Source organism: Ischnura elegans, chromosome 5, assembly GCF_921293095.1.
Source record: "Ischnura elegans chromosome 5, ioIscEleg1.1, whole genome shotgun sequence".
NCBI classification, from domain to species: domain Eukaryota; kingdom Metazoa; phylum Arthropoda; class Insecta; order Odonata; family Coenagrionidae; genus Ischnura; species Ischnura elegans.
The window spans coordinates 29,043,337-29,070,025 of NC_060250.1; the positions used below are offsets into that span (position 1 = coordinate 29,043,337).

The following is a 26,689-nucleotide window of genomic DNA, read 5'->3' on the forward strand; positions in this document are numbered from 1 at the left end:
TTTACAATTAGGAATGCTATATTATTTTTCAGCTTCTCCTAATTACTATCCGTCATGAATGTAAGCAATATATTTTATATCAGCCCGTTTTAGGGCTTTTGTTAAAGGTTAATTGAAATTTTATTTAACTTGAAATGAACTTAACTATAGCTCGTAGCAAATGAACACTAAAAATGTGGTATGGTGTCACGAGAAAATTTGGAAAACATTCACAGTAGAATTAAGGGATAGAAATTTTTTAACCCTTTCCTTGCAGTAGGATTAATCATCATCCTTTACTTGATTCAAGTTTAAAAAATTGTGCAAATAATGAGATTTTCCGCTATTTATTCATTGATAAAACTGCATCAGAAAATACACAAGTCCCTCCAGCCTTAAAAATAGTTGTTAACGTCAAGTTCAGAACGTCATGTCTGTTATGGCATTGGGAGCCAAAACTAGTCACACACTGTCAGTTTATTACCCAAATGATTTCTGGAATGCTGATACAAATAGACAAATATTTACATTGAAGTGAGCTCTGATATGAATGATCACAATCAATTCCCCACTATAGCAATTATTTTCCCGGTACCTACTGATAAACTATTCGTGGCTTTCGGGTAAATCACTGGTGTATTTATTTCAGGTATTTCTATGCAGTAGTATTTACTACGGAGTGCAACGACTAGGTTGTCATGATGTTTACCTGGTTTTTCAGTAAATTCGTTTCAGTAGTGTTCAAGTAATCATTCCGTTACTCATATGTTCATGGCAATACTCCATGTATCAATTGATTATACAGGAACACATTCTGGTTCTCGAATGGAAATGTCTGATTACGTCTGGCACATTTCTACGCCCATGCCGTTGGTGGCAACATGATGGAGGCCTCGCTGTGGCACCTCTAGCACAGCAAAGTGTGCCATTAACTGTGCTCTTTGATGGAAAATGTAGTGTGGCTGGCTTTCCTTTCCCTGCTCATGACATCCATTGGCGGAGTGAAGAAGACGCTTATCACTTCTCATTTATCTTTGTCCTCTCGCCTGTCTTATCTTTTCAATCAATCGGTAAAGCGCCTATATAAAAGCGCAATACCTATGTTTCTTTTAGGAAAATTGTAAAACAAAAAGGAATGCTTTGGGGAATCACTGAACCACCTTTTTTTGCGTGCAGCCGTGAGTTGCTCCCGAGCTGTGGATGACATTCAAAGCAAACAAAGTTGTAGCTATCTACCTCTGTGCTAATGGAGGACGCGGTCTCGGACTGTATTAACAGTGATGAATCAGAGAGTTTCTAACACCATTCATTAATTAAAATTTGGAATAATCACCACTTTTATGAAATAATTTACGTGAGAAATATAATTGAAAGAATATTAGGAGGAAGGGTTCCCCCAGGAAGGCTTATCAGTTCATATTAAATTTAAGGAATGCAATATTAAGATTGCTACACTGTCCCAATTCACAGCAAATCCAATGTTAGTACACTGCGCAGTGCCTCAATCTTAGGATAAAATAAATATGAAATAATTGAATACACATTAAAACGAAACGATTGTCTGAGGACAAGACTGCAACTTTTGACGTTGTGTTAAGTCTTACATCGCAATATACATAATTTTCATCTGAATGCTTTGCTATTGAAGAAATAATCACATAATTTGCCTAGTTTTCAGTATTTGGAATTTTCTAAAGCCGGACTTCAGTCACGGTGTCGATAAGGAATTCTATTTGTTCCAGGTTGATTGTGAACATAGATTCGTTTTTACTCATTGAGGAAGCGGGGACGTGAAAAAACTTGTGCTATGAAATTGAGCATTTATTACTAAAGTTGAGGAAATTAAATTTCGCATAATGATATGGCTTCATGGTTTCTGCTTAGAAACGAAATCCAGTGGGTAGAAATATGATTATTTAAATTTATTTATGGAAAAATTATATGTTTCTCCAGGAAGTGTTCGTTGAAATTATTTACAAAGGTCCTCTAAAATTATGAAACCAAGAAGCTTAATTTGGTAGACATTTTCGATAAAAAAAGCAATCAGATCATAATTTAGCTGATATTTTTCAACTTCTCTCATTATTGTGGGTCTTTTTTCTTTTCGAATTTTCATTCGACGACTTCGTCGTATTCAATTTTTCTGTCGTCGTAACTAAACGTAAATAATATTAATGTATTAGTCTTCTGACTAGGCAGATGAATGGGGATGAAAAAAACCGTTATGACTTATATTAGACCAGCCATTTGGTGCATTAACAACGTGAGGTAGATTCCGTGAAAATATGTAGCTTTAGGATTTCATATTGTTTCATTAAAAATTGACATTAAATAAACACGATGCTTGCTCAGGGCTTAGTGTGAATCACCTCCCTTTTGAGTAATATTCTAAGAAATATGAACGCATAGCATCCTTGTAGATGATAATAATATCTCTATGCCATAATTCTGTATTCTTGCCGCAAATTCGTATACCTCAACAGTCTGATAATTTTTTCATTTCATTCGTATCATGGACAAATGAGAAGGATACACGAATACGCAGGAAAAAAGAATCGGAAATAAAGAAATATCTCTTGGTCTTTTCGAAGAGAAATTTTTCTTTCCTCTTCTCTAAATTAAAAAGAAATAATGTCCCTTGGATGACTCGCCGACTTTACTGGAGATTATGGACTGCCGTCATAGCAACGGGAATTGGCAGCTAGTCAAGATTTTCCGGATGAGACGTCTAGCCTGGTATGCTGTTCCTTAACACCAAAAGGAACCTTACAATAAATAGACACATGTCTATTCTGCCTCAGATACGTCATTGGATAACTCCCAATCTGTGAACCAATCATCGACCAGTCTGCTCTGAAGCATCGCAGACCCACTTGTCTTCGATACACTGCAGATATCACTCACTTGTCTGCGATGCGCTGAACATTGTATGTGCCTTTCCTACCCGTATAAGTCGAGCGAATCTTCATTCAACGAGGTTCAAATTGTTAGTCAATTTACCATCAAAGTTCAATTTAAATGGAACTTAAATTGTCAAAAAGTAAGAGTAAGGACTTTGAATAAATTATTCTCTCTGGTTCTAAAACTTTTGTTATTCACAAAGCACTTATTTTGATAAGGGAAGTAAAAAAATAAACCTTTGTAAGGTTCACTATTAATGTATAAGTTTTATCTTTTTACTTCTAATATGGAGAGGTATCATAAAGTAAATCCTGCAGTTACCAGTTATATTTTGATAAGTTTTAAAGATGGAGGTACAAATATTTCGTTACATTGCCGTTCAAGACTTTTATCATTTAAACTAATAATAATTTTATTTATAAATTTTAGAAAATATGGCATTATTAATGAGTAAGTCATCCAATTCATTTGCAAAACAATCAATAACCTTGATCTTCTCTCTTAGCTCAACTCAATAATGGTCACCCGTAGAATGCACCCCACTGCTGACTTCTTATGCTATGCTCCATTTATCAATTTTAGGTGTTTGAAAATTAAATTCCGTATAGGTTTCCAAAACAATCAGCCTATTTCTTAGTCCTAATTCATGAACATCTTTACCATTGAAATAGATTTTGAAATCTTTTATATCCAAGGGTAACATTCAACAAGGGTGCATTTCAGTTTTGGAGTTTTGCAAAAGAAATTTCTGCAGCAATGGAGGAAAAGTATTAAAGATATTTTGTCCATATGAAAGGATAGAAAATTTTCCAACGGAAACACGGCTGAATGTTTCTCTTGATGTAATGTAGGTCCTGCCTGTGTCGGTTATCTCTGTTCAGGAAATGGGTGATTCAGATCAATACTATTTTTGGGAGTTTATAACGTAAATAACAAATAAATTGATTCAACCTGCCCATCAAGCTACTCTGCATTAGGGATAACGAGTAACATGAAAAATATCCGCCACTATTAATATTTGAATACAGATATTCTAGGTTGAAATCTACCAAAGGTTAATTCTATTTCGCTCCAGTAAGCATTAACAGTTTGGTCGTAGTTTAATTTTTACGACAGTTTGTCGGTTAACATGCCAAAATTTAACTCTTTTTGAAAAAATTATTTGGCTGTCAAAATCCTGCTCATCAACCGTCGACTGCTACGGAATCCACGAAAATTGAACGCTATGGATCAGCCTGATTTTTATCGAGATGGGATTGCTCACTGAGCCGGGGCAATCGCGGCTTTATACACTTCAGTTGGCATTTACGTACGCGCCCATATCCACGTCGTTATGCATATGTTGAAGATAAGTGAGTATATTCGGAGAACAAGAGTCCGTACATTGTTTTGACTGTCTGTTAATGTGAGCGTATTAGAACGGGCACCACATTTCTTATCATATCAAATATATTTCATTGGAGTAATTTCATTATAAAATTAATAAATTACAATCTAAGTATGTACCGGCAATACATAAAGCTGCCCTGTCCTCAAAGAAGAACAGGTTCTGAGGCTACCTTCGTGGTTGATTGTTGATGCACGCCTATTCCATAATTTTATTCATAGAATTGAAAGTGACGAAACAAAAAATCTTCATTAACAACAGAAATTATTGAAATTTAATAAATATCCATGATTAAATAAATATGCATTTTATAAATATCCAAGTAGAATTTGAAATTTCTGCAGTGACGTAAAAGAAATAAAAAATAATAATTCATCAAGTAATCGTTATAATATTCCCTTCAGCCAGTACCCATGACTTAAAACAATATTTTAGAGTTTTTTTTACAATGCTATACATTACTTTCATTTTTCTGTCGCAAAATGTTAGGTACTTGGGACTATTAAATACAGGGTCTCTTAAACGTAGCATGGCATAATGACTGGGGCATATTCCTTTCTAGGATTACAATTTGACGAGCTGACCGGCAGAGTTCGAGTGTTTCCATATGCTACGTAAAATGCCGTTAAATGTAATTTTATGACTTTACGAGATGCATTCAAGTTCTAAGGCCTCCAATTTTTTTCTCCGGACTGGAGACAAAAAAAAGCCTATGTATTTCTTTAAAAAGAGCGCGCAATCTTTGCCAATAGACAGAGTTGGCAGGACTGAAGGATGGATAGAACTCTTTGATAATAATAATAAGATGTGTTTATTAGGGCGAGTTGAGACTAATAAGTCGCCCGTTCTACCTAACCCTTCGATAGCGTGCATACAAATATATTTGAAGGCGGTAAATAAACGTTTACACTGCATACAATATGCAAGATACACTATTAGTGAAGCGTCAAACAAGATAAACAAGTATATGTCAAAATTTTGTGTAAGAAAAAAGTTTTTTGTTTGTGGGAAAAACATGAGGATAAGGGTGTAGTATCCTTCAGAGAATAAACCTCCACACAAGAATAAGGAGGACGCCCTCTCATCAGCGTCTAGGATGAGATCTGTTTTAAATACCTGAAATGACGACGCTTTCTTTACATTACAAGCGTGCATTCATTCGTTTTCTGCATTTTTGTGGTGTGACATAATTCGAATTTCATCGGCAGTTGCAGGAGACGTGTGGTATTGGAGTTATGGATGAGTCAAAATTGCGTCCATGGGTGTGACAGTTTTATGAATGCTGACCATTGAGGAACAACAAACCGAAATAATCTAGCTGATTTTCTAGTGGTCAAAACAGGCTCCCAAAGAAGCCTTCGCCACGGCCATGTTATCGTGGCGTCGATACTGTGAAAAATATGCACGTCTGCGGAGATATTACGTCGAGAAGTAACGCCAGTTTCATAGTTTTCATAGTCAGAGAGTAGCCTATTGTAAAAAAATCGGAGCCCTTAGAACTTGAATTCATCTCATAAATGCATTATGATGTTTCTTTGAAAGAAAACTGTTGCTTAAAAAGAAAAGTGTTGAGTGTTCAGCCCATGTCTTAAACAATATAGTGTCGATTGTACTTTTTTGTAGAATTGCAGGAAGTTGTAATTTATTGAAGTGTGCTCCTCCCCAAACTAACATTATTAATTCTTAACTGTACACTAGCATGGTAAACAATTTTCTTGAAAGCTAGTTTACATTTACTTCGAGTAAATTACAACTCTCTTTTTGATGAATTTTTCCAAATATAAAACAATTAATTGGGCTGGTAGGGCGGAAAGTTATGAGGCTTCATTTTAGCCTTCACACTTTTTCCTCAGCATGGAGAAAGAAAGAACTTTTTTCCCCCAGTTTTCCTTTTTGTTAAGGATGTCATTTCCGTCTTTTCACATCCAGAAATGGCTGCGCCGTTGTGAAATTTTTGCCTAAGTTAGTAAATATGCACCTTAAATTCTTTTAACAATATGTCAGGTGCTCAAAAGACTGGCTGACGGTGGCTTTGTTCGTAATCCCTTCTTCCCAGCCCTAAAACGTGCACAGAGTTTAATTACTCGTATTCCGCGCTCTTCTCTGTGATCAATTAACTGCCTAGTTTTTTCGAAGGTCAAAGGTCACATCCTTTTGCGTCTTTTCAAGGAGTTGGAATGAATGGGGGGGAGTGTATTAGTGGAGGTAAATGGAGGATTTGTCCGTCTGTTTGATGTCCAGGCCGCGTCTTCACTCCTAGCCATGAGCAGGAGGTTTGAAGAATTTGCTTTGGGCCCAAGAAGGAGGGTGAGGCGTGGATCTTAAGGTTGCCGGAAGCAAAGAAAAAGGTGGGAGGTTGATCCAATACCACCTCCTCTTTTCTCCGATAAGCAGCTTTGCCGCTCCTGCGAACGCTACGTCTCCCTTTCCGTTTATGTGGCACAACAGCTCAGCCATTTCCTTGGAAGACGAATTTGGAAGAGAAGAAATGCTATTCCTGCTTCCTCTTTCACTGAAGACTCGGTTCCAAGCAGGTCAAAAATGACCCTTATAGCCTAAGGGGTTGGGTAGTGGGATGTTACCCCTTAGGGACTCGAGAAGGATGGCGTCGTAAAAGGCTGTATCCCTCCAGTGACCCGATTCCTCGGTAGTAGGTGTAGTATTCCCGCTCTCATATCCCACTCATCACGGGAGATAACCGCGCCATGGCCACCGCAATTGGAACGCACATAACGCATGGCTGTACCGAATGAAAAACTTTGAATGGTCACGAGGAAACAAGTGGCGCAAGAAATTTCCACAATGGGCCTCACAAGTCATCGAGAATTGCCCGTATTCCTCCATGAAAAAAGTATTCCGCTGCTATTACGGGTGAGATGAAATAAAAATGACCGCTATGGATGAGGACCAAAAAAGGCCGAATCCTCCCTTTATCATTTGTAGCTTTTAGACCTGTCTTAGCAAGCAGATATATATTTTCGGGTTAATTCGTCTGGATAGATGATAAATTATAACCGTAACGTATTAGCAATGAAAGTCACTTCGTTACTTTCACAATTTATTTAAAATTACTACCTGTTTTGGCGGTTACGCCATTATCGAGTAAATAAATGGATACAAGATAAATAAAGGTAGTGGTGCAACTGCCGAAACCGTTATTAAGTTTTAAATAAATTGTGGTATCTTTCATTGCCAATAAGGAGCCATTCTACCAGGCACAAGTTTCAAGCTTAACCGTAACTTTTTTAAATCCTTTCTTTTTAAACTTTACTTTTGTACAATTGAAATAATTATCTTGGAATTAAAGTCTGAATTAATGGTTTAAAAAGTTATCTCAAACTTGAAGTTAATTTATACAATATTTTGCTGTCTGAAGTTAATATTACCAAATTTTGTGTTCTTGGAAATTGTATCAAACTAAACCCATTATGGAGGCCTAGTGTCATGATGCATTTTAATGCACAATGTAACTTTGTAAATGAGTGACTACAAGAATGGACTCGACAATGTACCCTGTAGCCACCCAAATTTTACGAGTGTAAACACATGAAATAGAAACTGTTTTAATTTGTTCCATGCACGCATACGTATTCCTTTCCTGTCCACCGAACTCGTTCGCTCATATGCATATTATTTGTCACTTTATCGATAAAGGCAGGCCTTTATAATTAATATTTCTGCAAATAATGTGAAGTGTACAAAGATATTTAGAAAATGCTTTGTTTTTAATGCGACATCATATGATTTTAACTTAAATTCATCGATTATCACAATTTATGCAGCTCATTGCGTTAGATATAATTCGTCGGTAATAAAACTTTTGCGCAGTCCAAACTTCCTGCGTTTCTCCGCAGTGACTGAAATGCCTCAATAGCGATCCGGTCCCTGTTTTTGTGGTTTAAGCGCAGCATATCGACCAACAGATGGGACTTTGCCCAGGAATCTTCTTGCAGCTTTTTATTGAGTACTAGTTTCCGTACGTGGTTACAAAGTCCTCCGGTTACCTCGAAGCATAGACGCCATAGGAACACAATACCGTCGCATTCGTGGCTTTGGGTGTTATTGAGCACGTTTGTCGAAGAGAAACTATCGAGAGTGAGATTTAATGTGAAATATTTTCATCCAAAACCTTTTAAAAATGTTTTTTCAAGTTTTTGCGCCCCGTCATTACCTAGTTCATGTCTAGTCAGTTCTTGGTGTAGTTCTAATTCATAGTCTGCATCATGAAGTTCTCCGCGTATCCATACAAGTAAATGCATGTAGTAATATAAATTTATGTCAAATAACTAGGTAAGGGATATTTTTTAAACATAAAATTTAATTTAAAGAGATAAAAAAAATTATTTTAAACAATACATTTGTTAATATTTTTAAATTTAGAATACAAGAGTATTCTTTGTTTGTATCAAATCTGGTTTGGTGCATAGCTCAATTTCCCGTTTTTTACTTAGGCTTCATGCATTTGTTATGTTTTTTTACCTTATGGCAATGAAAAAGATTGTACCTACCTAGGCATTTCAAAATAATGTAAAGTTAATCATTTTTTTGTAATCCTCTAATTTGAAATTAATGTGCCTCATAACTTATTATTTTTATTCTTATGGAATTTTTTCCTGAATAATAAATATTTTGTAGTTAAAAAAGGATAAACTTTTTATATTAATGCTGATTGACTACCATTGGTTGTGATGTTACCACGATCCGTGGAGGATATATGAGAAGATGTAGCAATTTTGAAAAAGGCATTCTCTCGGTTTCCCTCCGTCCCTGAGCCATGGTGATCACCCATGTTTTGACAACAAACTCCGTTGTTAAGTTCTCTTAAACTCTTCCAGGTAAAATGATGTGAAACTTACACCCTTTAATATTATTTTAGTGGTTTCTGAGAATTTGCATTAGTTTCAATTTAAGCTTAAATTATTTCCTCCGTTAATATGTCAAAACCGTTAGGTGCTAAATTTGAAATAAATTGTGGAAGTAACTTTCTTGTGTAAGTATCTTTCATGGCTTATATGAGCCCTTACACCACATCCAAGCTTTAAGTTTCGATTTCACCGCAGCGTTTTGAAATCCTTTCTTCGTAAACGTTACAAATGGTGGTGTAATACCAGTTCTAATTGTACAATTGATATTAAACCTCACAGACCTAATTTCAGCATTACCAAATTTTGAGTTTTTTATTTAATTTAGAAATCTTTAAAAAAATCTTGCACAGATGAACAGGAACAACGTTAAAGTTCAAATATGTACTTATTAGTTTTATTACTTGATAGGAAATGAACCGGCAGAGATGAATTTTCTCCTTGATTTATGTAGAATTATTTATGAGTCTTCCCTATAAAAGCTTGTTAAATTTTCATTAGAGTTGGCATATCTTATGGCCACATCAATAAAAAAAGACTTTTTTGCTGACACAGCCTATATTTTAACACTAAGCATTTAGTTCCTGATATAGAGGAATAAACTACGAGAAAGTTTTGCTATAATGCCACATCCAAATAACACGATTTCAAATTGCTATTTCTGGACCTTTTGCTTATATATTTTCATATTCACCAAAGCTTCAATAATTTTGATGGATATATTTCGGAAATCAAAGGCATGTGATGCATATATATAGATAGCTATTAATTCAGAATGCTCCCTCAAATAATGTTTGAGCACAGGATGCATTTTTGAATACTAAATAACTTATTCATTATTATTGTTGGAAAAGGTACTTCTTCATTATCTGCTTCAATTACATATGTGGTGCTATATGTTACATTAAACCAAGTAATTCCTCACCGTGATTAATATGCGTTGGAAACTTTACGAAGGAATAAATAAAATATACGGAAATCATCAATTTCAGAGGGTAAAACAAAGGAAAAAAACAAAGAATGTATACGTTGATATAATAAAAATGAACAAATGCTTGTTCTTGAAGACTTTGCATTTCACCGACTGTTCAAATATGATGGAAAAATTATCTTCTTTGTCTCGGATACTCATAAATACACACAATGGTCTTATTATGAATTTCGGTTAATATTTTGTCATTAATGAATGAAATTCAAACGCTTTCCCTTGCATAAGGTTAGGGTGAATATTCTTCCGCGGTGACACGGAGGGTATTTGCAATTCAATGTCCCCCCCTCTTTACTCCATTATTTATCCCTATTTCTCTCGCATTCTTCTGAATTCGTTCCGGGAATTAAAAAGTCCTCAATCTCCCCTCTTGATGTATTTACGAATGTTTATCCCTGTGTGTCGCAGTGAGGAAGTAAAAAAAAACTCTGTATAAATAGTCGTGGCCAACAGCGAATTATTATGACCGCTGTTCACTAATGCTGGGAAAACAAATTCTGCACCGGATACGAGTCTGCTGATACCTTGACTACAAACAAATAAACCAGTGAAGATGCGCTTTATGCACCCTTGCGTGCAAATTAAATGGTTATGCAGACTACCAAAATGACAGTTGGTCGGCATTAATGAACTGAAAACGTTTAAAACGCCCACTCTGTTTATGCTATGCTCATACGCAGTAACAGTAGTTTATTGGTGGAAACGAAGAGACCCACTAACTAGCAAGTGAGCCCCTGGTTTTAATACTAAGCATCCGCAATTTCTTTTCACACTTCATAGTTTTGCAGACAAGATGACATCTACAATTATCGGTGAATCTGTTCAAAGACTGGATTATTTCCTAGTGACTTCCTTATATTTTAAGTGTGTAGCTTGCCAATCTTAACGCATTAGATTCATACTTATTCTTCTGTGATATTCGGCGAAGATATTATTTTCTTTACAAGATTCCTTAAAAACAATAACACAATTTGCAAAACAAAAGTTCAGAAAGAGGCTCCATGGCCATCAAAACCAGAATAGTATCAAAATTTGTGTTATGTCTCTGTCGCAATGCTCGAGTAAGGATAAAAATGAAGTATCAGCCATAATTCACGTTGCTTTCATAAAAAAAGTGGTACAGTGCTCTAAAATAGCAATGACGACGAAAGAAACCATTTTACCTCTTCTTGTTAGTTTTAGAGTTATTTGAGAGTTATCAGTGCAACAAAAGTCGATATGTAATGAACCTAAATAGCCCTGAGTTCGACTAAAATGCCGGGAACATTTTGATGGCCAAATATATTGATTGCCTTTTCTGCATTGAGCCTACTTAACAATACGTTTAAGAATTCTAAAAATATTATGTTCTATATGATCTTAAATGCACGGTCCCGTTAAAAACGAAAGCTTGGAGACGAACTTTAGAAGTGACGCGGATGCGACAATACCACCAAACCTCCGCATGGTTCAGGGAAAAAAGCCATAGGACCGCTTCCGCAGGAAGGCCTTTCATAGGCCTTTATTGAGTGAAAGAACACATTAGATTCACAAAGAATTTTGCAGCTAAGTTATTGCCCATAGAAGGGGAATGAACTCCATCTAAATCCACATTTTAACCTACAAGCCGCCTAAAGAGGTATTTGGCAGCGGGTGAGCCATCACCAACATGCAACCATCACCAATATTCACCATGCGCACACCATCCATAGGAATTAAACTTTACTTCTAAAAAGATTTTATGCTCATTTCACAAGTTCGGAATTTTTATTCGCTATTTTAAATCCGAAGCTGCGGTGGAAACTAACGGCGAATCCAACTCCAAGAATCTGACACGGGAGGTAGTAAGAACTGGGATTGACAAGACCATTAGGCGCGCATTCCACTCTCTGGAACCCACGCTAGGAAGTGCGTGTGTTCGTTGGTAGATAAGCCACCGCGTGGCGGGGAGCGCTGCGTCAAATCGGTGTGCGTCATCGGCGGGGCGCCTTCGCGTGGACTCATGGCCATGCTGGGAACGCAGTCGATCGGCGCTGCCGGAGTGCCAGTTCTACTACTCATCGTCGGAGGGAGGTGGAAAGAACAGGGTAGGGAAAAAGCCCCAGTTAAGGTGGAAAAGTTGCACTGGATTGGAGCGAGAGGCGGGAAACGCAAATTGAGTGAGAAGGCATAACGGTTCTTTTCTGGGACTGCATTGAGAAGGGCGAATTCCATCCCATTAAATTTTGATTCCTCTTGCCACTTCGGTCGCATTTAAATCGGCTACCAAAATTGTCCGCAGAGCGGCGATTAGTATGGTGTGATCCACTTTAAACCACGTTTTGTTATACAGGTACTCGCTTTCTTGTTGATCAAAGACGCATGTAAGGTTATATCCGCTTTCTCTAGGAGACAAGTCTGATATACATTGACGGGCAAGTTTTAATATTATAATCTTAAGTGCGCACAATTTTTTTCGTATTTGATACCTGAAATGCTATTTCAACACTTATTTTAACTTTCTCATCACATCACATTTGAAGTTTTCAATAATTTAAGATACCGTAGGCCTTCATTTTCTTCTTTTTAATAAAAAGTGTTTTTATTTTATAAAAAATTATATTTTTATACTTGAATCTTATTTACAACATAATGTTTGTAATTTCGAGGAATAGCATGGATAATTTATAAAGTGGATAGGTAACCACGAATACGCACTTTGGATAATACCCCTAATTATGCCTTATTCCCTGCGAAACTCAGATCCCTTTGCTCGTCAGCGTTGCGAGTGGCGATTTTTGTAAACACATTTAAAAGCGCGGCGGCGGGGGGGGGGGGGGGGGGGGGGGGAGGGGCAACACACTCAGAGGCATAATTGAGGATCCTCTTTTGTAATATTCGTGTTTTCTGTTTAGGAATTTTTGGGCTCCTAATGGGACATATCCTACCCGCTCCATTAGTAAATTTGATGACTTGTTTCTCATTAAAAAATTGTTTTATCTTGAAATAGAATGTTATAGAATATTCAAGCCAAATTTGTATATTTTGTCTCGGCTTTTTCTAAGGCCGACTTCCAATCCACTTTGGGGTATCCTAGGAATACTTAAATACCTCAAGTTTCTGGAATAGACGTCACGTTTTTCAACTTAGATCTAACTCACGACCAAAACAAGGCGTAATACGGCTGGTACATGCTACGGAGGTGTACTGGCCTTTACAAAAGCAACATGGTGGGCAAGGAGAAAATCTTTGACCGTATTATTAATTCCAAAAATATTATTTTATCCACCTAAGCTACACTCATATTTTGAAGCCTCATATATAAAACTAATCTCCTTATTTTTGGATAGTATGCTTACCTTGTGGGTTCTTAAACCTCCAAAATTCTCAACATGAGATATGACGTTGTTTTTGAATTTCATGCATTTTATTATGTTAACATCCAGGTGATAATTTAAAACAGTGTTTCAAAAGCGGGGGCACACTATTTTAGTATCCCTGTTTTTTAATCCGATAATCACGTGTGCAACGTAGCATACTACATCAAAATTTAAGCTCCGCGTCGACACATTTCATCCTCCATCCTGGTGCTGAAATAATTCCTCCAGCAATCGCAGTGATTCTCTAAGCAACGCTTCAATATACTACGATGATGAGTTTTGCACAAATTTCCATTTTATCCATGAATTCTATTCATATCCTGCAGCACAAGGTATCATAAAGCGACAGATAGCGTGATGCTAGAATTCAAGATGGAAAAAATAGTACCTCGTGGGAGTAAAATTAATCGTTTGGAGAGTAAATGTAAATAACTTATAAGGATAATTTATGCATCTTATCTTAACCAAATCATTAAATCTCTGGGTTTACACAAAAACAGCGTTTTTTATGGAATTTAAATATATATATATAGTGAAAATAAGGATATTAAGTATAAGGGTTATGAGATTCCTTGTCTTAGTGTATTTATCACGAAACACGTTACCAAGCAATGTTTAAGATGTAGAAGAAAAATTAAAATAATTTTCTTGTGTCTCTCACAAAAAGTAGGCTAAATAATTTTTAATTCAAGGCAATCCAATACACGTGAGAATGCTTCAAATAGTGCTGTTTGTTTTTTGCCTTTTAATGAATAAATATTTATCTTAACGGACGTGATTCAATTTCCTCTCGAAGACGTGAGAAATTTCCACCAAATTTTCCCTTCGTAATTCAAAATTCGACGTTCCTGGGACTAAAAGGGAGAAGGAGAATTTTCGACTAGCCTATCTCTCTTCGATGTAATTAAGTAATCAGAGGTCCAGCAATAGAGATCGAGTGAAAGACGTTTCACCCCTGCTCCGTCCATTGGCTCATATTTTCACCCTATTATCATCGTCCCTTCGCGTCCCAGGTGTCATCATCGACCCTAGTATAATTCGATTATTGTAATTGGATTGATGATATTCAATTCGATTATTTATAATTGATTATGATGCGCACGAGAAGAGATAATTTGAAATCATTCATTAGTTTTGTATTTTTCCAATGATGTATCTTTAAAGAGATTTTATGGATAAACGACAACAGTTAGAGGCCCTTGGTGATTGAAACTTATATAAAAAATTATATTAAATATTGCGTTAAGTCATTCAAATGAAAAATAAACTGCAAATTTTGCTGACAATCTAGATGCCTTTGCTTCAATTTTAAATTTGACTGAATATCTTCAAATTATGCTTTTCATTCTTTTTAGTTTTTTATTTACTATTTCATAATTCATTTAAATAGTTTATAGAAGGATACTAAAATATTTATTTATTAAATAACAACAAGTATGTGCAAATTAAATATTAAAAATTTATTTTTAGATTTGTTGTAAAGAGATGATAACTTGAAATAAATAAATAACCCGAAAACAAATCGTCAAATTCTTTCTTCACCCTCGCCTTAACTGGCCCCAACATCCACAAGGTTTTACTCGTCCGACCACCCTCTCTCCGTATTGTGTTGACCATTTTCATTTGCTGGCAATTTCCCCCCAGCACCCCCGCTAAGAGACTTCTCACCCCCCCATGTTCAATCTTTTCCTGCGTCGCTACTTACTTCTCATCTTTTCTAACGACACGCGGCCTCTTTTTACACTACCCCCTTTTTTCACTCTTCTCAACCCCCCCCCCATTTTTGACCCCTGTGGTTCTTCCCACGTGTCGTTATTTTACCGTTATGACTAGAGTCCTCCTTCCTACGTGTGTTCTCCACATCCCGTAGTTGTATATTTCCCCACTGTCTCTACTCTGTATGCCTTTTCCCACCCCCTTCTTCAAAGATGTCAAATCCTCCCCAACTTAAGGGTATAAAGGTGATTTTCAAATGTTTTGCAGTGTCTTATACCAGATGATGGCTCAGTGAGCCGAAACGCGTTGTACGCAGTAATAGTTTTGTGGAAAACTGCTTTTATTTTTTATTTATTTAAATTACGATTTTTTATTTATTTAAATATGTCTAACTTCCACCAATTGAAGCCTGAATCTGATGAACATATGAAATTTTATTTCTATATTTTTATACATACATAAAAACTTTCTGCTTGCCTCGGATGTGCCTTTAAATTTTCATGCTTAATTTCCTGGTATCAATCATTCAACGAGAATTTGTGTGAAACCCTAGTATTACACTAAATCATATTTTTAAAAATACGTGAAAATACTGTCTGTCATATTTGGCTATAAGATACCCAAACAAGCCCACACTTAGGAGATCAAATTTTAATAGTGAGTGGCGTTTTTTTATTCCCTAAATATATTTAAATAGATTCATCATCTTCAAAATCTGAAACAGTTTAGAAGAAAATTGATAACTACCGAACCGACTCTACAGATTTCTATCATGTTTGGAAGTGTACTTAGGCAGCTTCAATTAAAATTGATTTCACAGTGAATAATTGTCAAGTATCTTTTATTTTTTCTAGACAGTTTCAACTGCCTTGAAAAATGTAATTTTAGAAGAGTTAAAAATGGAAATTTACGACAAAAAATCATTTTTATTCACTGGTATCAAGTATTTATGCCTCTCAAGTATAGCTTATTTGTTTACTTTCGATGTAGGTGCTTGAATTTTGGGAATATTTCAAAATAATTTGTATTAAAATTTATATTTGTGTACACCATGTCTTTAAAGTATTTATTTATTAAAATTTCACTTATTATTAAGCCTTGTGTTGCAATTATTTCCACAGGTTTCCTTCTTTTCAACGAGCCCAGAGCTAAGCAACAAGCAGAGGTTCGAGTATTTTTCTAGAACCATCCCATCTGACCACTATCAGGTGAAGGCTATGGTCGAGATTGTGAGGCGAATGAACTGGTCATACGTGTCCATATTGTACGAAGAGTCCAACTACGGCATTAAGGTAAGAGGCTTTTTATTTTTTTTTAATGGGCCATTAAAGACTTAACGCGCTTGAAAATGGCAGCAGTGGGTACATCGGATGAAAAAGTTATATATCTTCTTTTCTTTATCACCATCCGTTGATGATACTCTCAAGCTTCAGCTAAATTAATTAATTTTTCAACTCCTTAACTTTGGACAGTAAAACTGCGTATAATTTTATAGGGTATTTTGTAATGTGATTAATTTTAATGATTGTGTTGTTAGAATGTAATAATTATAGATAATATTTTAATTATGAGAGCTGATCTAATAATGTGATTTAATGGCATAATATATTTTAGTTTAAAATAATTACGCAAAATTATATAACTTATTCGTCAATGTCTTCCTTCGATTCAAGATTTTTGGGAGCTTTTTGACTGCTATTTTCCTTCATGGTTTTCGCGAATCCTACAATAAATTGCAAGTATGCCAAAATTTGCAGTTAGTATCTATAGATAATATGTCATGATGCAATATAATGTTTATAAATGCAAGGTTACGTCATTGGAAATTTGCTTTTAATTTTTCAAGCACGGATTGAAAGGACATACCTATGCCAAAATTTAAATTAATCCTCCCTAACTTTTAGGCCTTTGAAGAGCTGGAGGATTTGCTGACCCTTCATGGAATTTGTATCGCTGTCAAGGAGAAGCTGGTAAAGGACTCGGGAGTAGCCGAGGATGCAGCATATGACTCAATTGTTCTCAAGCTGCTTACGAAACCTCGAGCCAAAGGTATTTTAGAATGGTGTTTCTTATGGTAAAAAGTTGTAATAATTTTAGTGATCATTATAAATAATGCTCCCAAAGTCGGCTATCAAACAATCATCATCAAAACCTTCGATCTTATTCGAAGTGCAAATATTTATCCCAAAATCAAAACTTTTCACGAGAAGTCACTCGCCTTCGACCACCAGCCTCACACGCCTCAGAATCGCCCCGCGAATGCGCATCACAATGATACTAGTTCAAAACCATTTTATGAATGGGCACCAATATATAAAAGATAATATTGGTAGTAATTTGGGTTGACGCTGAGACAAACTGCTTTTGTGGTTAAGTGGATAGAGGAGCGTATATGTTTACTGCTATGATCGATGAGTAAAACTATGTCTACAATTCTTCGTTTTTATAAAATTAAAGTGATTAGGCTCTTCCCGTTGCAGGTATTAAATGGATCTTTGGGAAAGCCACTTTAATTGAGTTTTAAAAGCCTAAACCTTTGTCATAAATCAAGCAAATTTTTGGCTTAATTCAACAAATTATTAGAATGTTCACATGTCATTACATGTTTTAAATCTCTTTTTAAATGGGTTTTATCTATGCTTAAATCGTTACCGTACCTTATAAAATAAATAGTTTAATCAGCTCAAAATATATCCGTGGGCATCTAAAAATTTAAAAGTAGCATTAGACGAATCCATAAATTAAACTTATTGCGGGCACCATTCAAAATGTAGAATCTCAATAGGGGAGTTACAAATATGAGAAATAATTTAATCTATTGTGATATTTATTACTGATATAATTGTATTGTTACATCACTGCGCCACACTATTTACATGGTGAGTGTGAAATTGACAGTATCAATGTAGGAGATTCTTTCGTTAAGGCCGTTTTACACGGTACACGGAATTGCGCAGTCTGACGTACGTGCGAAGGCGCAATCAAAATTGCGTCGTGTAAAGCAGTGAATTGCTAGAACACATGCGAGAATGCGTGGATGCGAGACGGCAAAATTGCCCCTGTTCTAATTTCGTTCATGCATTCGCGCAATTCCACGCCATTTTAGAAATTAATGCAGCTCTAACCTGCGCAATTCCGTGTACCGTGTAAAACGGCCTTTAGAGTTTGTATCTTAGCTTAAAAATTGGTCAAGGTTAGGTAATTGCAAAGTTAATGATGGATTTTGAATCTGACGATGTGTTTTATTGTGACTTCCTCCCAAAGGGGCCATCATCTTTGGCTCTGACCAGGAGGTGGCCGGAGTGATGCGTGCGGTGCGCCGGTGCAACGCCACTGGAAGTTTCTGGTGGATCGGGTCGGACGGGTGGAGCGCAAGGACGCTCGTCTCCGAAAACAATGAACCCGAGGTAAATAAGCATTTCTTCATCATTTATATTTTACCTTTTTCTTCTTATATTTAACCTTTGTGATACCTAGGAAATTCAATATAGCCTCCGAGAAAATTAAATAATTAGCTATTTCCATGGGCTCGTTCGCAATCTTTTTAAAAAGCTGTTTAAGGTTGAGGTAGCAATCGAAGTATATTTCCACTTTTAAACCCGTAATCAACTGCTAGAGCTATTAGTGACCAAAACAATTTCGGTAAAAACTCTTTCTCATATAATTTAATGACGCCATAAAGTAATTTCATGCGGCTAAGACCTTCTCAGCTAATCATTATGCTACCGCATGGGCCATGTCTGGTCGCCTGGACCATGTCTACTTGTCCGTTTTCGCTGTTGTTCGCGGTTCCTTCCCTTGAACAAGGTATCATTCTAATGACATCAACTACTCGTGAAAAGTGCCACGTTCTCGTATTCTAATTTCAAATTTATTAAAAAACGAATGAATGAGAAGTTTTATATTTCCTCATTACTTACATTTACTTTCCAATTTCTCAGCCTAATTTTTTTTTAAAGATTTACGATTTCAAGTGAAATTTTGGTGAAAGTGAAAGCCTGTGAAAACGTCATTTGCTGATATACGATCGTTTTAATGCCATTTCGCCAGTTTTTTTGCCGGGAAAAGAAATATTGAGTCAAAATTTTACTGGTCTTATCTAATCCTTATCTTAAGTCACGCTCTATTTATTAGTTTACAGTATATTTGCAGATTCAATAAAATTTTAAATGTGGATAATAACCGCCTCATGAATGTGATAAGTCGTGTGGTTTGGACATCAGTAGTTAATCTGTTCGAGAATATTAATATTTGCACGTTGTTAGATATTTGATTATTTTAGTTCGACTGAGCATATGTATACTAAATGAATTTAAGTGAGCTCCCGTTAGGCATGCATTTCAACGTAAGGGAATAATCAACTTCCGTATTGATTATGCCTAAGATTGATTTGAATTATTTTCTGAAGACTTAAATATGTCTACCTTTTTCTCCCCAATGTCTTCTTTAGGACATATTTCTACGGTTCTAAACATAATATTATTTCTTTCAGGTGGAGGGAACCCTGTCGGTGCAGCCCAGAGCTCATCCCGTCCAGGGTTTTGAAGAATACTTCCTCTCATTGACTGTTGAAAATAACAAAAGGAATCCTTGGTTTGTAGGTGAGTGGCCTTTGCATTAGAGGAGAAATTGAAGATACGTAGTACATGTCGTTGAGATTTAAATTCCTTGAAATCTGTGGACTTCCACTAAATTTAGTTAATAGATGACCTTTTCCCTTGAAAATCATTCCGCTTAATATATTTCTTATTATCCTTCATGTAGTAAGGCAAGGTTTTTTAATAGTGAGGCAATTTTCCATGATTTCATTGTGATTATTACATTCATTTATAGGTAAGATACATTATGAATTATATTTTCCCTATCGTGACAGCATCTTGAATATCAAGTTTGACTAATTTGAGTAAAAGTCAAAGAAAATTTGTCTAATTAGAATAAAAATCATGTTTTCCGGCATCATACTTCATAGAGTATTTAATTCTTTCTATAGTATATAATACCTTTCTTATAATCACCTACGCAATACCACCGAACAGTAAGAAGACTGAACTAAGATTTTTTATCAGCGACAATATGTGTATGTAAAATCTCGAGGCCTACTTACACGATTCAATAACCCGCACGAATTAATGTCTAAATGTATAAACGCGTGAATAACCGCAAAAATTTACCGTCTAAACACCCAAATTTTGCGAATGCATTATTAGAAAATACAGTCTTTTCACGTTTGGTTCATCCATACGTTCATGCCCCCGTCCCGGCCAACCAAATTCGTACATGTATGCACGCATCAATACGTACATTTTAATGTAGAGTTCAGCCAGGCCTTAAATGAGCTTTTTCTATTACATTAACAGAGTTCTGGGAGGACCACTTCCGTTGTCGATACCCGGGAAGCCCCCTCACGCCCTTCAATCGACACTACACCAAGGCGTGCTCTCCCCGCGAGCGCCTCACGCGACAGAACACGGCGTTTGAGGGACAGCTGCAGTTCGTCAGCGACGCCGTCATGGCTTTCGCCCACGCATTCCGGTAAGTTCCTACATTATTGACGCAAAGTTCTGCGGCGTCATTGGTGACTTCAGTTGTATATCTTGTGTTAATTTCTTTAATTAACCGTAAAGAGATATCTTAATTTCCATAGTTGGTGTTAAATTCAATTTCCTCGACTAGTATTCAATTAAAGTTTTAAAAAAATCATAGATACGACTTGAATTATTAAATACTAGAGTAGCATAAATGTCTTATAATTTATTTAAGGCCAAAACCGCGCATGTGCGTGGGAATATGAATTGAACATGTGATAAATTTTACAGAATCTTTAAAGAAAAATTGAAGCTATGGAGAACTTAATCCATTTCGCATATCCATTTACTGAAAAAGCATTCTTTTGTGTTTTGTATGCGGTCAAAAATGGAAATAATCAAAATCAATGGTGGAAGAAAGTCGAAGTTTCTTGGTTACCATTAAGTTAGTGTTCCATTTAATACACGATACCATGCATCGATTTTCTCTACATTATGATTTTTCACGACACTTGATTTATTGGTGAAGCTCGGATTAAGTCACCACAAGTGGCTCTATTTTACTCTATGTAAAAGCTTAGCTTTTACATTGTTTTTATTAGATCTTCCATTAGCAATCGTCCTTCTTAGATTTTACATCGGAGAATAAGTTTGAAATAAGAATGTACCTACTATAGAAGAGTAAAAGTTCCTTCAGGTGGCCCGAATATTTTATTTATTTCCGTATTTTCTCATGTGATACGTGCACTTATTTTATCAAATTGTTATAATGTTTTTTTCTAGTTTGTACGTTTTCCCGGGGAAACAAACTTCAGCACATATTTAGCCCATATTACGATATTTATCGGCTTATTTGTTTCCGTACAAATTAGAAACAGTTAAAAATGCGTTCTTACGCTAATTCCAGTCCTTCTGAGAGAGTGTGAGCATCCATTTTTGGCAGTTAAGATTTGTATAATCGCTCAGATGCAGCATGGTTTTAAACAATTTAATTCTTCTTTGTTAATGAAAGTGCCCTCTGGTATAATAAATAAGGCCTATGACTACGAATACGATGATTCCAGGTTTGAACTCTGGCAGGGTTGTTACCTTTTTCTGTACAAATTAGCTTTGCACGTCATCCATAATTATAGGCTTTGCTGTTTCGCGATTATTGTGTAGAAGGCTTTGGTTGTGCCATTGGCCTTACCTCTATTAAATAATCTTTAAAAAATACAATAAGATTCACACCCAGTTGCAGCGCCCAGAGGTTGGCCTATCCTCCACAGTCTCAGTTGTTGACGTTTCTCTAGTGTGCAAGTAAACTGCTGAGGTTGTCGGCCACTAAATTCTGGAAAGAAAGTCGTAGTTTACTGATAAACATTAAATTACTGCTTCATCAGTGCACGATATCTTGCGCCGATTTTTCGACATGATTTTATTAAATCACCAATTTTTCTGAATTCATAACCCAAAACATCAAGGCGCGTTTCTTACCATAGGGTACTAGTTGCATGTGGATATATGGCTCATACAATGAAGTGTAACACTTTTTACGCACGTGTGTGTTTTTACAACCCAAGAAAAAAAGGTGAACAAAATGCTTCATCCTTTCATTTTTAAGGACTTTTTTTTTGCTCTTTTGACATGCTAATGTCTTGAAAAAAATCGTGTACATAACTAATAAAATTTGAACGTGTTGACCATATTCAAAGGAATTATTTATGCGTTGATAGTTGTAATAATGAATAGTTAAAGATTAATTTTACATAAATCTGTGAAAAGTATTTGTTTTTAGTCGACCATTGAACTGTGAGCAATTTTGGTGGAAATGAGATTAATTAATAAGAATCGCTTAAAATTTGGAATTCCTGATCCATAAATTATGAAATCCAAGTCTTTAAGGTTGTCTCGAGATTTGTTTATCTACTTAATTTATCCTCTTCATAAATGCTAACTCCTTTCAGAGATATGCATCGTGACTTATGTTACGGGATACCAGGCCTCTGTGATGCAATGAATCCTGTTAAAGGCACTGAACTGCTCAAGTATTTACGGAAGGTTGAGTTTTTTGGTAAGTTTATTTTCATTCCAAAATATTTTAGTGTATGCATCTCGCCTAAGATTTGTATATTAATTTTGGACATTTCAAACATATTTACTGGAATATTTAAAATGTTTTAAATGGAGAGCGAATAAAGTGCTAAAACGCACAAACTTTGATTGATATTTCATTTTTCTATGACTGGCTACACAAATTTTTATTTCATTTTATTTTATATCTAAATAATTTTTTTAGTTCCCATTTTCACAGAAGTATTTCACTTCAGCATCATTCAAATTATGAATGAAAATTTATCTCTTTCGATTTTTTCCGACGATAAAAAATAAAAAAAACGTGAAGAAGTAAGTTATGTAACTCTACATTTGAATTCATATTGAAATCATCGGATATTTTTTTTATTTCTGTTTATGAAATCAACGATTTTATTTTCCTCTGAAGACGACTACCGGAATTGAGATGGCATCGATGTTTTTATTAATTTTGCAGGCCTAAGTGGTGACAAGTTCCGTTTCGATCCACAAGGAGATGGTCCAGCCCGCTACAACATCATCCACTTCAAGCAACTGAGCCCCGGTCGCTATAAGTGGGTGAGAGTGGGTGAATACACGGACGGAGAACTCAAACTGAACATGTCTGGTGAGATACGCACGAATAATTTTTCTTCCTGTAAAATAATATTACGACCCAGGGTTGCGAATTAATAGTGACAAGAATATATCGATGGCTAAGTTCTAACAACACGTATCCCAAAAATAGCAACTTTTCAGGAGAACAGAAAAACGATTAATTTTTCTGATTGTAAGCTAAAGTAAAAAAAACCAAAGAACTGAAAAAGAAGCATACATTTACCAAAAATGTGTTGCTTTTTGCTTAATTTTTTTTATTGTCACTACAGTTTGTTTAAGATACCTGTGTCACACAAGCCGAATTTTGAGATACGTGTTGTTAGAACTTAGCCATCGACATCCGATATTTCTTAATTTTGATTTTATACAAAAAGATGCTTAAAAATGTTCATGTAGGAACTACTACTAAATCATTCTAACTTATAATTTTCTGCCCATTTAATAGAAACCGAAAACATTAAAATTGATGATACGATTGATATATTAAAAAAAAATATGCATCACGTACTCATAATAATCATACCGTTGCTCAGTTGCTGTTGTTCCCCCTAATAAAACTATTTCATAAGTATAAGTTGCAGAAGTTTTCGAATGCCAATATAATATATAATATGTGAGAACTCAGCTAATAATATTTTGCACTTTTTAAATGGGATCAAATGATCAAATAGCCTTTCGAAATCTCAGAAACGAGTGATACAGAACCCCCCTAATTTATTCGAATTTGTTTAAAAACAGGAATTAGGATCAAATCTCCAAAATTAAAGGAACAATATTCATATGTTCAGCACATAAGTTTCCCTCTATTGTATTTCAGAGGTTCAGTTTAGGCTTAATCGACCTCAACCTCCGGAGTCTGTCTGCAGCTTCCCGTGCGAACTCGGCCAGGCTAAGAAGTACGTGGAAGGCGAGATATGCTGTTGGCACTGCTTCAATTGCACGCAGTATCAGGTACTTGTCCATGATGAATAAAATTTCCCATCATTATACATGTCATGGAAAAAATATGCATAAAAAGCTAAAAGTAAAGATGGAGTGATAAAGATATTCATTTTGCACCAGAAAAGGTTTTGCAAGACTTATATTCATGTAATTATGTTAACACAAAATGTCGCACGCGATGTATTTTTCTCATTTATGTACATGGAAAATCATTTTGTTATATTATCAATTACGTCGGATTTCTATGAGTATCTTTTGGGATTTTTTTATTCATCATGCATCATTTTTTTAGTCATTTAATTTTTTCACGTTTCAATCACTTATTTCTTTGTATGAATCATGTTTCCTCATTTAATTGTTCTTATTATTTTCAGGTGAGGCACCTAACGGATGAAACCCGTTGCGTGCCCTGTCCATTGGGTACAGTACCAGATGTTGCCCACGTCACTTGCCTCCCAATACCAGAGGTGAGTTCTTAGCTCAAAACATCTTGGTAGTTTATGAATGTGCACCTTTATTATTTGCGATTTTGATACTCATTGAGTCCTAAAATCAAAATATAAGCCAAATGTTTAATTTCCTTTAGCATGTGGATTGAGTAAATCTCAATGCCTTTACCTATGTCTTTGCGTGAGCATTCTCAGTTTGAATGAGTTTATATCAGCTTCAAAGCCCCTAATTTACTTTAATGTTTGTAGTAATCCCGAATATAACGGTAATTATGTCATTGATTTTCTAAAACTGTCAATTTTTCATCGATCATAATTAATTATGTAGGCACCAATTTACTCCAACTCAGACCACTGCGCTCCTTAAATATTCCCTCGTATATATCTCGAATGCTTAACATATTTCTACCTTTTGTACCCAGGTAGCTATTAATTTTGAATATTTCATTTAGTCATCATGAAAAAGTTATTTAAATTAGCCAAATTATAATTCATTTTAGCGTAAAGTTTATACTATTTACTATAAGTTTAATACTACGCAATTTTGACTAACTGCCAACAGGATAAGAAGTAATGGAAGCCTCTACCATGAGGGAAATGGTGTAGGAAAAATGCCATCCACACAAGTTGCGGTAAATTTTGTTGTTTGTCAGTAACCTGTAGTAGGATTTGAGCGATATGTCCAAAGGGAGAACAGGGAAGTTCACAATCATGATCACGAGGGTATGCCGCAAAGTTATCGGGTTTCCACTCGAGCCGACTCACATTCATTCAACTCCCGCTTGATGGCTTCCCTTGCTTTTCCATTCCTCACTTCTCCTCTCCACCTCCCTCCATTCTCTCACTCCTGCTCGTCCCCTTCCTTTACCGCTTCCACTAACGAAACCATCTACAACACACTGGAAGTTATCTTTGTTAATTGATGCCCTAGGTGACAGCACCACCACGTGCATTCACAAATATCTTTTCCCGTCAAATAATTCCAATCTGCCGCGGTCACGGTTGTGAAAGACACAAAAATGGCCATGGAAAGACATTAATTACTCTGGACTGGGAATCGAACCACGACTTTACCGGACACTATTCAGACCTCTGCGCTACTCGCAGGGTTCTTGATTAGCACTGCAATTTGCAGAGCATCACGGTAACCGATTTGGCATAGATTTTAGTTGTCTCGACAGAGGCGGATATAAATGATTCAATGAGGATTTCTGATATAGGCATACAAAACATATTAATGGATTCAATCAGTCAACATGAAATATAAATATATACATAAAAATGTATCGCCTAAAATGAAAGAAACAAAGCCAAAAGTCCATGGTTCGATTCTCGATCCAAGAGAATTCTTCTCCCGTGGATATTAATGTGAATACTCCACGTCGCTGTGCTTGTATAACTTATTTTCCTATTTATTTCCTGCGTCACGGTACCTCGCAGTCAAAATCAAAGGTCAGGCAGGTGGAGTGCCGTCAGCAATATCCAAGGCCTTAGAATGCTAAGTTTGGCTCTATTCTCTCTTCTATTATTTATGGCCCATTGACGTAACCACTCAAAATTTTAATCATACATTTCCATTTAGTTTTTTCGTATTTTTTGCTATAATTTTGATGGTAAACTCTGATATCTTTCCATTCCATAAAAAATTTGCTTTATAAACTGACTTTTGCATAATATATATAAAGCCTATCAATCTATTTCACGCGAATTCCATTTTTCAACAGAATGGTACACTTTTGACGAGTTGCTATGACAGCACTTTTCATCGTAAATAAAATTATAGCAGCGTGCATTTCAAATCCTTTGGAATCCGAAAGAATCATTCAAAACATCCCCGTAAAAAGAGGAAAATTTTACGTTTGGCCAGCTATTTTTTTTCGATTTGAGGCGTTTCTCTGAGCCAGTCCCCCGTCCGTTTCGTGAAAAGATGCC

The 26,689-nt window shown here is 35.8% G+C and overlaps 1 protein-coding gene across 2 annotated transcripts in view; it reads left to right on the top strand.

Annotated features, from left to right (window-relative positions):
• Nucleotides 1-26,689, top strand: part of LOC124158643 (metabotropic glutamate receptor 2-like) — a 406,333-nt gene that overhangs the window by 373,233 nt on the left and 6,411 nt on the right. For both annotated transcript variants that reach the window (XM_046533846.1, XM_046533847.1), the window contains exons 3-11: nt 16,293-16,463; nt 17,076-17,220; nt 18,436-18,578; nt 19,664-19,772; nt 20,529-20,703; nt 22,643-22,749; nt 23,227-23,376; nt 24,184-24,317; nt 24,683-24,775. In XM_046533846.1, the coding sequence (XP_046389802.1) occupies nt 16,293-16,463; nt 17,076-17,220; nt 18,436-18,578; nt 19,664-19,772; nt 20,529-20,703; nt 22,643-22,749; nt 23,227-23,376; nt 24,184-24,317; nt 24,683-24,775 (1,227 nt within the window). The remainder of the gene's footprint in view (nt 1-16,292; nt 16,464-17,075; nt 17,221-18,435; nt 18,579-19,663; nt 19,773-20,528; nt 20,704-22,642; nt 22,750-23,226; nt 23,377-24,183; nt 24,318-24,682; nt 24,776-26,689) is intronic.